Source organism: Eurosta solidaginis, chromosome 4 (assembly GCF_040869045.1).
Source record: "Eurosta solidaginis isolate ZX-2024a chromosome 4, ASM4086904v1, whole genome shotgun sequence".
NCBI classification, from domain to species: domain Eukaryota; kingdom Metazoa; phylum Arthropoda; class Insecta; order Diptera; family Tephritidae; genus Eurosta; species Eurosta solidaginis.
The window spans coordinates 124,633,403-124,647,580 of record NC_090322.1 but is presented as its reverse complement, the minus strand read 5'-3'; the positions used below and the strand labels follow the sequence as shown (position 1 = coordinate 124,647,580).

At 41.0% G+C, this 14,178-nt stretch overlaps 1 protein-coding gene across 4 annotated transcripts in view; it reads left to right on the top strand.

The window, feature by feature from the left end:
- Window positions 1-14,178, top strand: part of Actn (alpha actinin) — a 112,264-nt gene that overhangs the window by 82,781 nt on the left and 15,305 nt on the right. For 2 of the 4 annotated variants that reach the window (XM_067782769.1, XM_067782770.1), the window contains exons 3-5: window positions 3,388-3,804; window positions 3,881-4,034; window positions 12,557-12,705. In XM_067782769.1, coding sequence (XP_067638870.1) covers window positions 3,388-3,804; window positions 3,881-4,034; window positions 12,557-12,705 — 720 coding nt within the window. The remainder of the gene's footprint in view (window positions 1-3,387; window positions 3,805-3,880; window positions 4,035-12,556; window positions 12,706-14,178) is intronic. The other 2 variants (XM_067782771.1, XM_067782772.1) reach the window with 2 other exon arrangements.

Below are 14,178 nucleotides of genomic sequence, written 5' to 3'. Positions count from 1 at the left end.
CGCCCACTTTTTAAAAAAAATTTTTTTTAAATTCAAATTTTAACAAAAAAGTTAATATCTTTACTGTATATAAGTAAATTAAGTCAAAATTCAACTCCAGTAATGATATGATGCAACAAAATCCAAAAATAAAAGAAAATTTCAAAATGGGCGTGGCTCCGCCCATTTTCATTTAGTTTGTCTAGAATACTTTTAATGCCATAAGTCGAACAAAAATTGACCAATCCTTCTCAAATTTGGTAGGAGCATAGATTCTGTGACGGTAATTGTTCTCTGTGAAAATGGGCGAAATCGGTGGAAGCCACGCCCAGTTTTTATACACAGTCCACCGTCTGTCCTTCCGCTCGGCCGTTAACACAATAACTTGAGCAAAAACCGATATATCTTTACTAAACTTAGCCCACGTACTTATCTGAACTCACTTTATCTTGGTATAAAAAATGGCCGAAATCCGACCATAACCACGCCCACATTATCGATATCGAAAATTACGAAAAATGAAAAAAAAATGCCATAATTCTATACCAACTACGAAAAAAGGGATGAAACATGGTAACTGGATTGGTTTATTGACGCAAAATATAACTTTGGAAAAAACTTTGTAAAATGGGTGTGACACCTACCATATTAAGTAGAAGAAAATGAAAAAGTTCTACAAGGCGAAATCAACAGCCCTTGGAATCTTGGCAGGAATACTGTTAGTGGTATTGCATATATAAATAAATTAGCAGTACCCGACAGATGATTTTCTGGATCACCTGGTCCACATTTTGGTCGATATCGCGAGAACGCCTTCACTTATACATCTAAGGGCCACACGCTTTTAAAACCCTCATTAATACTTTTAATTTGATATCCATATCGTACAAACACATTCTAGAATCACTCTGGCCCACCGTAATGGCGATATCTCGAAAAGGCGTCCACCTATAGACCTAATGCCCACTCCCTCTTAAAATGCTCAGTAACACATTTCGTTTGATACCCATATCGTACACACATTCTAGAGTCACCCCTGGCCCACCCTAATGGCGACATCTCGAAAAGGCGACCACCTGTATACCTAATGTCCACTCCCTCTTAAAATGCTCAGTAACACCTTTCGTTTGATACCCATATCGTACAAACATTCTAGAGTCACCCCTGGCCCACCCTAATGGCGATATCTCGAAAAGGCGTCCACCTATAGACCTAATGCCCACTCCCTCTTAAAATGCTCAGTAACACCTTCCGTTTGATACCCATATCGTACAAACATTCTAGAGTCACCCCTGGCCCACCCTAATGGCGATATCTCGAAAAGGCGTCCACATATAGACCTAATGCCCACTCCCTCTTAAAATGCTCAGTAACACCTTTCGTTTGATGCCCATATCGTACAAACATTGTAGAGTCACCCTTGGTCCACCTTTATGGCGATATCTCGAAAAGGCGTCCACCTATAGAACTAAGGATTACTCCCTTTTAAAATACTCATTACCACCTTTCATTTGATACCCATATCGTACAAACACATTCTAGAGTCACTCTGGCGCACCCTAATGGTGATATCTCGAAAAGGCGTCCACCTATAGACCTAATGCCCACTCCCTCTTAAAATGCTCAGTAACACCTTTCGTTTGATACCCATATCGTACAAACATTCTAGAGTCACCCCTGGCTCACCCTAATGGCGATATCTCGAAAAGGCGTCCACCTATAGACCTAATGCCCACTCCATCTTAAAATGCTCAGTAACACCTTTCGTTTGATACCCATATCGTACAAACATTCTAGAGTCCTCCCTGGCCCACCCTAATGGTGACATCTCGAAAAGGCGACCACCTATATACCTAATGTCCACTCCCTCTTAAAATGCTCAGTAACAGCTTTCGTTTGATACCCATATCGCACAAACATTCTAGAGTCACCCCTGGCCCACCCTAATGGCGATATCTCGAAAAGGCGTCCACCTATAGACCTAATGCCCACTCCCTCTTAAAATGCTCAGTAACACCTTTCGTTTGATACCCATATCGTACAAACATTCTAGAGTCACCCCTGGCCCACCCTAATGGCGATATCTCGAAAAGGCGTCCACATATAGACCTAATGCCCACTCCCTCTTAAAATGCTCAGTAACACCTTTCGTTTGATACCCATATCGTACAAACATTGTAGAGTCACCCTTGGTCCACCTTTATGGCGATATCTCGAAAAGGCGTCCACCTATAGAACTAAGGATTACTCCCTTTTAAAATACTCATTACCACCTTTCATTTGATACCCATATCGTACAAACACATTCTAGAGTCACTCTGGCCCACCCTAATGGCGATATCTCGAAAAGGCGTCCACCTATAGACCTAATGCCCACTCCCTCTTAAAATGCTCAGTAACACCTTTCGTTTGATACCCATATCGTACAAACATTCTAGAGTCACCCCTGGCTCACCCTAATGGCGATATCTCGAAAAGGCGTCCACCTATAGACCTAATGCCCACTCCCTCTTAAAATGCTCAGTAACACCTTTCATTTGATTCCCATATCGTACAACTAGAGACACCCCTGGTCCACCTTTATGGCGATATCTCGAAACGGCGTCCACCTATGGAACTAAGGATCACTGCTTTTCAAAATATTCATTAACAGCTTTCATTTGATACCCATATCGTACAAACATATTCTAGAGTCACCCCTGGTCCACCTTTATGGCGATTTCTCGAAAAGGCGTTCACCTATAGAACTAAAGCCCATTCCCTTTTAAAATACTCATTATCACCTTTCATTTGATACCCATATCGTACAAACACATTCTAGAGTCAGCCCTGGTCCACCTTTATGGCGATATCCCTAAATGGAGTCCATCCATAGAACTATGGCCTACTCTCTCTTAAAATACTATTTAATACCTTCCATTTGATACACATGTCATACAACCACATTCCAGGGTTACCCTAGGTTCATTTTCCTACATCGTGATTTTCCTTATTTTGTCTCCATAGCTCTCAACTGAGTATGTAATGTTCGGTTACACCCGAACTTAGCCTTCCTTACTTGTTATTCAACCGTTTTAAAAAATGAAGGTATCACTTTGACACAATTGCAGATCGTAAAATTGCTTGTGTTGTTTTTTTTAAGCCACCACAAGACACAGCAGGTAGAATTGAAATTGCCCCTACCCAAAAGTTCGACCCAAAGGGGGGGGGACATCAGAATTCGTTTTAGAGGTATGGTTCCTTCGGCAAAGTTTCTTATTTTGATCCCTAGAATACGATTTTCAATGATCGATTTTTAAATCGACCCGCCCTAATGTACATGTATTCAATTGCTCTCTTTTATCTTTAAGTAGTATTTTACTCTTTAATACTAACATTTATATCATATATTTTCCATTCTTTTATTAGACATTTACGGCATGGTGTAACAGCCATCTACGAAAAGCTGGAACATCCATTGATAACATTGAGGAGGACTTTCGTAATGGATTGAAATTAATGTTGCTGCTCGAAGTGATTTCGGGTGAAACTTTGCCAAAGCCCGATCGTGGCAAGATGCGCTTCCACAAAATTGCTAATGTAAATAAAGCTTTGGATTTCATTGAATCGAAAGGCGTGCATTTGGTATCAATTGGCGCTGAGGAGATTGTCGATGGAAATCTAAAGATGACGCTTGGCATGATTTGGACCATCATTTTACGTTTCGCTATCCAAGATATTTCCGTTGAAGAGATGACCGCTAAAGAAGGCTTGTTGTTGTGGTGCCAACGCAAAACTGCACCGTATAAGAACGTTAATGTTCAAAACTTCCATCTATCATTCAAGGTATATTCAAATAGGTTATAATGTGATCAAAGTTATGCAATCGTCGATTTATATCATTATTATGCTTATTTTATAGGACGGTCTAGCTTTCTGCGCGTTGATTCACAGACATAGGCCCGACTTGATTGATTATGCCAAACTCTCCAAAGACAATCCATTGGAAAATCTCAACACTGCCTTTGATGTTGCTGAGAAATATCTCGATATTCCAAGAATGTTGGATCCTGATGGTGAGTTAAATTTAAGTAAATACACAGTACAATGTTTTTTTTTTTTTTAATTTCATGTATGCATCAGGGTGGTCTTTATAAGACGAATAACTGATTATTTCCAGTGTCGGTAAAGAAATATAACATATAAATTTTTATCCGAATTGGAGATGGCTAAGAGTGTCGCACAGTGGTCAAAGCTAAGATGGCTCTAGAAAGACTCAAAAAAATCGAATGTTTTGATTTCTAATACCCAAAATCGAAGACTTAATTGCCGAAAATCGAAGACTCAATTCGCTTCCCAAGGCAGTCGGTTCTATGTACCAGAGCGACTCGGGATTTTTCCCGACCAAGGACTGTAATTTCAGTGTAACTCCATTTAATTTGTTGTGTCCTTCCACAAATTGTCATCCTCCCAGCAGCTCCTTGCAGCGTGACTGCTCCATATTCTCTTGCTCCAGGAAGGTATCGAACCCAATCCGGGTCCGTCTCCTGACCACGGTCCTGAGAAATGGTTTTGCTGCATCTGCCGGAAAAGTGTCAGTGTGTCTCGTGTAAGGGATGTTTCCATCGGACAGGCTGTTCTGGGCTAGATCCCAAAACCAGACGTCCACGTAACATCTATAAATCTTTTGTGGCTCTTTGCTGTTCACGCCCTAAGGCGTCCCGTAGTCTACGCCTTAGCGCCCCACTACCTTCCAGCAGCCCCGCTGCTCAGCAAGCCACAACAAGTACCCGCTGCTGCTCGCGCCCCACGGTGTCACCAACTCATACGGCTGCTCCCACTCACACCTACAATCTCCGTAGTAGAGTCGGGAGCAATGCCGAGCAACATCCCCTGTCCCCGTCTTCTCCCCCCCCCCCCCCCCTTTTCCGCAGCAGCAATTGTGGAGGTCAGGGACACAGACTCTTAGTCCCTACCTCCCTTTGCACAGTTTGACAGCACAGAATATATATGTTTGCGACATCCGCACAATGCAGCTCCTGACATGGACGGTGCCACTTTCCTAGATATTCTGGTCTCCGCGACGGCGACCCCCGACGGGTTTCATTGCGCCATGTTGCCAGGCCGCATACCCAAATACACCGGGTATCCCAATGCATACCCAAGGACGTCCAGTCCCAGGGCCACAACAGCAGTTGCGTCCTAGCCTTCCACAACCCAGGCGTAGTCACCCGTCACTTACTCCCAGAGTGACGACGTCTCCCCCCATGCTCTTCAGAATTCTGCAGTTAAACTGTAATGGATTAACTGGGAAGATCACGGAGATAGTCGATTTCATGAAGCGGCACAACATCCGCATTGCTGCGATTCAAGATACTAAACTCACAGCAAGATCTGCTCTGCAGACTTGGAAATGGAGGCGGCCTCGCGTTTATCATACATCACTCTGTGCAATATCATACATTTGATCCTCATCGGCCGCAGGGACAGTGTATTAGAACGTCAAGACTTATCTGTCCGGTCAGGCGATGCAAACCTAGAAATCATCAACATCTACATCCCTCCTGCCACCTGTTGCCCCAGTGGATACCGCCCTAATATCAGCGCCTTACTCACTCGCAACAATCGCATTATCTTAGGCGATTTCAATGCCCATCACGATCTATGGCATTCAAACTTGCGGGCGGACAGTAGGGGTGAGAAGAAACGACGTTCTGCGTTATAAACGGAGACGCCCCACACGTATGATAGGAAGCTGCCACAGTTCGCCGGATATATCAATCGTGAGCGCAGAACTCGTAAACTTCGTCAACTGGCAGCCGATGGTAACATTGGCCTCCGACCACCTGCCTATACTTATTTCGCTCGAGCGTACCGCCGGCTGCATCGTCACAGAAAAACGCACTTTCATAAACTTTAAAAAAGGAAAGTGGGACGAATTCAAATCCTTTACAGACAACCGCTTTGCTGCCCTCCCTATCCCGACTGATGCCTGCCAAGGGGAGCGTGCTTTACGCAAGGTCATTGAATCCGCCTTGGCTCGCTTCATTCCCGCCGGTAGAATTCCCGAAATTCGGCCCCACTTTCCGGCGGAGGCCGCAAATTTAGCGAAGGGAACGTGACCTTATAAGACAGCTCGATCCCGGCGACCCCCAAATAAGGGATATAAACCAACGCATCAGATTGCTTGTGGATGAACACAAGCGGGCGAAATGGGAGGAGCACCTAAGGGGTTGTAACCTCTCTGCCGGTGTAGGTAAACTTTGGTCCACCGTAAAGTCCCTATCTAATCCGTCTAGGCACAATGACAAAGTTTCCATCGCCTTTGGCCATAAAGTGCTGTCGGATGAGAAAAAATGCGAGAGCGCTTTCTGCCGACAATATATAATGCATTCTACGGTCGACAAAGATAGACGGAGGCCAACAGACACGCACATAAATTCAGCGCGTCACCAATTACCATCACCGCCAAAGAGGTTGAGGATGCCATCGGTCATGCTAAACCATCCAAAGCAGTAGGCCCAGACGGCATAGCCATGCCGATGCTTAAAAGCCTAGGGAAAGAGGGTTTCAAATATTTAGCACATGTCTTCAACCTGTCTCTTTCCACCTTTGTCAAAGCCGAAAATGGAAAATGGCCAAGGTGGTCCCGCTACTAAAGCCTGGGAAACCAGCTAACATAGGAGAGTCATATCGTCCGATATCTCTCCTATCGCCAGTAGCTAAGACGCTTGAAGCCATTTTGCTCCCCTACTTCAAAGCAAATTTGCAGCTAGCCTGCCATCAGCATGGCTTCAGAAAACTCCATAGCACCACCACCGCGCTAAATGCCATGAGCACCCAGATAAATTGCGGTTTAAATCAAAACCCCCACCATAGAACAGTACTCGTAGGGCTAGACCTATCAAAAGCTTTTGATACGGTCAACCATGGCACGTTACTGCAAGACCTGGAAGGGTCTACCCTTCCCCCATGTCTTAAAAGGTGGACCGCAAATTATCTGGGTGGTCGGCAGGCATCGGTGCAATTTAGAAATGAAACATCAAAACCAAGAAGAATTAAAGGGGGGGGGGGGGGGGGGGTGCCACAGGGTGGTGTCCTATCCCCACTTTTGTTTAACTTCTACATATCAAAGCTACCTTCGCCTCCAGAAGGAGTTACTATCGTTTCCTATGCACAATAATGGCCACAGGCCCAGGCCCACAGATGGACGAGCTTTGCAACAGAATAAGCGGCTACCTCCCTGATATCTCCAGATTTTTCACCTCGCGAAACCTGGCATTATCACCGACTAAATCCTCCGCGACCTTATTTACAACATGGACGTCCCAAATGTCGACCATTTTGAACATCCACGTCGATGGCAGTACGCTACCGACTGTCCTAAACCCCAAATTCTTGGGTATGACGTTTGATGAGCACGCAGCCGCAATTGTACCGAAAATCCAGAGCCGTAACACAAGCAGGTCCTCAGTGAACTCCACAAACAGGCGTCGGACCTTTTTTCCAGGAATTACCCAACACTTGCGGAAGAGAAACGCATACTCCCCTGGGAAACGCGAGTCACTCTAGCTCAACTTCGATCTAGATACCGTAACAGGCTAAACTCTTACCTATCCAGAATCAACCCCGACATACAAAATGTATGCCCTGCCTGCAATGTGTCCCCACATGACACCAACCCTCTCTTTAATTGTAATGTGGAACGAACGCCTCTAACACCCCTTTCATTATGGTCCACCCCTGTTGAAACAGCAAGTTTGCTTTGGCTCCCGTTAGAGGATATTGATGACAATTTGTGATCGGTCGCACTTATTCGGTGGGGCGAAGTACTGCTACAACAACAACAACAAGACTCAATTGCCCTATTCACGTCAGTATGATTATCAGTTTATCTGTTTAAAATTTATTTCTCTCTAGCATATTTTGTTTTCGTAATAGAGTAAATATACGATCGCGGATCGAATACTATACGAAAGAAAATTACACAGTCGTATAAGTTAAATAGGAATAAAATATACGCTAGCAAATAAATCTCGATTTATTTTGAGTAAATTACTATTTTAAAGACCAAAAATACGTCGCGACATATTTTAAAGTCATAAAAGATACAAAAACTTCGAATTGGTTTTAAAAATATCAAAAATTAATCAATTCAACAATTACATTACGTTCAATTACTCGTTCGCGTATATCATCATGCCGAATACGAATGAAGTACTACGATCGCGTATGTTATAATTCGAAAACCATGTTTTACAGTGACGAGTTATACGATCACTGGTGTTACGATTCCATAGCTGTAATTTAACCACTGCGCGACACTACCTAACCCTTTTTAATCGGGAACAAAAATATTTGTGATATCGCCGATTATTATAGTGTTATCGCATTTGGGTACTAAAAATTTGGGTACAAAAGACATGTTTATTCTTCTCAGTCTCCACAGAGTGATTCTTTAACCCCTGTCTACCATCCCTTAAACCCGTAACAGACTCCAATTTGCATCAAAGCTGATATGTATGGTATGGGTATTACGATCTGAAGGGGTGAGACTGGAATAAATCGTTTATTTGATTTTGAATTTAGGAACCTGATGTGCATACGCACTCAAACGCGTTACAAACAAAGTAACTGTCATATTTAAGTTAAGAGCAGCGTTGTCTCGAATTGCCCCAACCACCCAAACAGTCCAAGCGTCTGAATTAGAAGTTCTTGAAAATAGGTTATTTGTCTAATTCGTTCATCCTATCAACCTACAATTTTCTCTGCAATGGCTAATCACTAAATTTCTTCTAAGAATTTCGCTTGAATACTCCAAGGATGATCTGATAGAAGATCTCGCCCACGCTTTGCTGAAGAATGTCAAGTGAAAAATAAATTAGTATTAAAGCCCCGTCACATAAGCAGTTTTTTTATATAGATGTGTTTTACTCAACCATATGCATTATGAGTAGATTCCACGTATTTTTATGGAGGACGGTAGATTTAGCGAGACTGGCGTCATCTGACATTGAAAAGTAGCCATCTTCCAACTTTTGTTGCAAGCAGAGTATAAGAAGAAGAATTTAAAATTTGCTTTGGTTAAAGGTGATTTCACACTTTGCACGTGAAATTATTTTTCCCACTCGTTGGTAACTTTTCTAACATTTTTCGCAATTAAAAACTGCAATAAAACAAATGAATACGACACAAAATATGTTATCAAGTATTTTTGTTATGAAATAAACTTCAATTGCCAAATTTGAAGTACCTCCATATTTGTAAACGCAATATCTTGGTTGATTGTGGCTGTGTTACTGGAATGTGTTAAGCGCATCTATATGAAAAATTTCATTGTGCCGCGGCCTTTAATTTCGATTAATTGGCATATTGTTGTACCAATGAAATTATCAAGATGAAGCAATCAGGTGATGGAATAACAACACCTGATACTATATTCGCCTTGCAGCACAGTAACAGCGTATTTTGAGTGTCTTTGCTCCTATGCTAGCAGTTTTTCAAACACTGACTGGAGAAATTTACGCTCTCATACTCCAACTTTAATCTTATCCGCTATGCACAGGGTCCATAACCTTATGTCATACCTCAAGACAAATATGATGAGAGCCTTTTAGATAGTGAGGTCGTAGATCTTTCGATGTTCTATTTAGTTCGCTTATATTGGCTGGTAAGTTCATGCACCCAAAAGTGACACTATCACTGCCATTAAGCAGACACAATAGGTGTTTAGTGTTGCCTACTTCCAGGTGCGTATCGGTATTTCGAACATGAATTAACTTTGCTTCGATGTACACCTCTTTATAAACGTCAACGTTGAGCTAAAGTATCCAGTCTGAATTCATTGGCTCCTTCACGCACTGCTGTCAATTGAGTTCATTCCACTTATTGGTATTGCGTTCGCACACAATTGAGTGTGAGTTTGTGAAATATATACATACATATATTCACTGTTTTAAATTTCTTTTAAACATAGCATTTCGAAAGATATTTTAATTCTCCATCATTTTGCGTAAAGAGAACTAATAACAAAGGTATGAGACATATGAAAACACTCGCCATTGCAAAGAGGTGTATGTATTAGAGGTTTACGCCGATCACTTTATCGGCGGCGGCGGCGGCGTAGGCGGCGCGCCGGCGTACGCCGGTGTTCTTACTTTAAAAGCTTGATTTTTCTATTTAAAAAAATAATATTTAGGAAAAGTTTTGTTTATATGTATTTAAGGAAATCAACGTGTTGGCCATTTCGGAAAGATCCGGGGTTTTTGCATCAAAATCTCGCAGACCGTTCCAAAATTTTCAGGAGTAGCTCCTTGCGAAGGGATTGTCCCTCGTTCGCATGCTCCAGAGAGGCTTCGAACCTCACCCCGGTCTTTAGAATTGGTACTGCTGCGCCTGCTGAAAAGAAATAGACATACATAAAATAGTCACACTTTTGCCTGTATATCTCGTGCAAAGCGTAGTTTCACCTAGGGCTAACTCCTAATAATCGTCGCGAACACAATTTCTTTAAATCATTTGTCGCTCCTTGGCGGTTACGCATAAAGGCGACTTGGGGTACTATGAATGGTCTATTAATACTCATGACTATCGTGGCACAGGGCACCTCTAGTTTTTTCGGCTGTTTTTAAGAGCTAAAATTTCCGATGTGCGAACAGTAGGAATCCCTACCACCAGTCGCTACCACGCCGCCTGAGCCTCACACCATATGCCAGTACAGAAGCTATAGGACTGCGACTTCGAACTCATACCTTCGTCAACGTCACTTTCCTAGAAGCTCTAGGTGTAGCTCCAAAGACTTTCCAACGGATGCTTTTGTCGTGCTATGCTGCCGAGCTACACTTTGAAACGTTAGGGAGTGACTATTCGGCCAAAGATGCCGCCCTCGAAATCATAAGCAGTCTACGTGGATGTCATTGCGCCATGGGTGAAAATCCGTATAATCCTCGGCGCATCTATATAATTAAAATTTTACAAGGACCCTGGGTAAAATTTTTAAAATGTAGACCAAAGATTGTAGACGTTTGTGTTCACAACATTGATTTCAATAGTCTTCGTTAAATCAAATTTAAAATGAAAGTCGACGGATTTTAAGTAGAAAGTTGTTAACTACTGTTTTCCGGCCTTACGATATAGGAGCTTATTATGGATGACCGCGTAGCTTCAGTTTTCAGACAAGTTCGACTGTCCGCTACGTTAGGGTAATATCACACACGGTCATTAGTTCCACTGTCTTGGGATTTTGCTTCACCACTTTGAGTGTTCTTGCGAAGGACAAAGCTTCACCTGGTAAATATATGTGCCTACGTATTCACAATTGTAAAAGGAGCCGTAACGTGCAGGTGATATTTAAACTTGGTTGATAGGCTATAATCAATGTGATTTACTCCAAGGGACTAGTTTTGGATAGGGCGGCCAACTTTAGGAAATGTCAAACCGGGAGACTTGGGTGTTGAAGGATGAAGTGTGAAAATCAAAATTAACATTTCAAACGCTATTGTATAGTTTCGCAAATAAACAACAGATGTTTGAATGTAAGCCCAAGTGATTTTTCAAACCCTTCTCATAAGTACATATATCCTCAACTTAAGTATGAGGTAAAAATAATTTCAAAGGAGTGTTTATGCCCCTAGAACCTACTAAAGGATTTTGCATCACTGATTTCGCTTATTCTTGAGAACAGTTTAAAAACATGTTCGCCTTGGGTCATTTTATTTGAATTAATTGTTCATTACTAATTTTTTCAAAAATGCAAAGTGAGCATATAAATTTATTATATAACTTTTCTTTTAGTATTTTGTTTTAATAACTTGGTGAATTGGGTGATGGAAAGTCCGTGTTAAGCTGACATCGAAAGCGCCTGTTATTTTAAATAACTTTTGAATAGTTATAAAGAGTTAAATTTCGCAATTAGTTTCTTATAACTGGCGGTGATGTGCATCCGTTGATACCACTTTCGACCATATCCGAACAATTTTCGACATGAACAATAAATGGCCTAAACAGTCTTAAACGAGTAGAAAATATAGTAACGCGCCGGACGCCGCGCCGCCACGCCGATATTTTTGACATTCGGCGGCGGCGTGCGAAAAACGACCAAACTCGGCGGCGGCGGCGTATATCTCTAGTATGTATGGCTTAAGCACAAAAGCAGAAGTAATAAACTCACCAATAAATATTCAAAGTGCGCAGGACGACTGCTTTTGCCATGCTCGTTTGTCTATTTGAACGCTAGTCTCTTAATTTTTAGGGTATCTTGATGTATTTTCTTGTTCCATTAAACTTTTGTCGCATTCAATGGGATGATACGAGTTTAGAACCAAACAGAATATTGAAATTGTTGCTGTATTTTCAGTGGCTTTGTTACTGATTTTCGTTATTTATTTCATAAAGGCTTTAATCACAGAAAAGCAAATGCGACAGTTATTGACTTATTTAAGGGCATTTTGGTTTCTTCTAGCCATTCAAATTTCTTAAACTCAATTATGTAGAGCTCATATATATGTAGTATGTATGGATGTATGTAAATATGTATTTATTATAATTATTTTATATTTTCACCAAATCAACTGTGAAACAAATATCTGCTAAATACTAGATTTGATCAACACTCCAAAGCCGGATGAACGGGCTATTATGACATACGTGTCCTGTTATTATCATGCTTTCCAGGGAGCTCAACAGGTTGGAAATGTGACGCATGTACCCGAACCCACAAGACAATACACCTACGTCCCGAACAACAATGTGACTAAACTTCACATCAATACACTTATTCATTATGTTCTTTTACAGTTTGTTTTTTGGAAAATGCCATATTTATTTAAATATAATTCAGGCACTTATCGGCCTGATTTATAGGAAAATATTTAATGAATATTTTGCATAATTTGCTAAGCGCGCTAAATGCTCCTGCTCTTTACGCTCACCTTTTGTTTTAATTAAATTTTCTTTATATACTTACGCATTTTAAATTGCCAATTTTCGGTTTTCAAAATGTGGCGTGGCTTTAATGAGTGTGTGCCGTTATTTACGTAATACATAAAAGAAAAAATATTTACATTTTTCATCAACTGGTTTTATTAATTAAATACTAAAATAGTGAATATTGATATTTTCAAAATGAAGCGGTCAAATATCGACCAAGGCTTTTCGGAGCCACTTGGTAAATGCGTCGATAACAAAATTTTAAACTCTTTGATTTCACCTATCAAAATTTACGTTTCCAAAAGGCAAATTAAGGCACAAATAATCATACAACATTGAGACTCCAAAAATACGTATGTAATTTAATGTCAGCTAAGTTTGCTTAAACTGTACAGTTTTACTTCTGTATACCTGTTTGGGTATTAGAGCGTAACAAAAAACAGAAATGTTTGACCAAGATTCGACCTAGAACCCCTAAAACCCATTTTTGACTATTAGTTAAAAAGAAGTGGAAAATGTTTTCACAATTTAGTGGTAGTATTATGCTTAATGCGCTATGCCCAACTATGAGTTCGTCGTACTCCCAATTGGCGTATGTTTCTTGTCAGTGAGGATGTAATGGTGCAATTTTATGCAAGAACTCAGCCTTAGAGTATGCTCTATCCTACGTTTAATTGGAATTCTTATTTCAGAATAATTTCACTACCACTAAACTTTCATTCCAGTCGAAATAAAAATGCTATGCACTGTTCCCAACAATATACATAGATGGGTACATATTAGACTGGGTCGAAAAAAAATTGCAAAAATCCTTCCCTATGTTTGAAGCTTATGTTTAGAAGGTCCAGGATCCTTGTTATTACAGCTAAAATTGTTTTTTATTGTAGCTTAGGTACTTGACATCCGGTTTTTAAATTTGATGTCGTTATTTTGGATTAAACAAGCTCTATACTCCCGTTGAATGGCCTTTGAAGCTCTAAAGTCGTTTTCATATAGTTCGTTCAATAAACCAGTTCTAGTCATTTAAAGTACGATTGCCGTTTCATATAACGTTTGGCAACACCCGGCCAGTGGGCCAAGCGCAAGCAGCGCAGCCCAGCTATGCATGCAACCACCACTGCGCTCACAACCATCAGTTAAATTACCCGCCCACGCAAATGCAACGTATCGCCCTCCCGTCGTGGCGCAAAATTAATTTAATTGCTTTTTTTTATAAGTGAACTAGAAAATTATTTTTATTATTTTAGTTTTTACAACTAAAACAATTTCAGCTGTACTTATTTAAAAAAATAA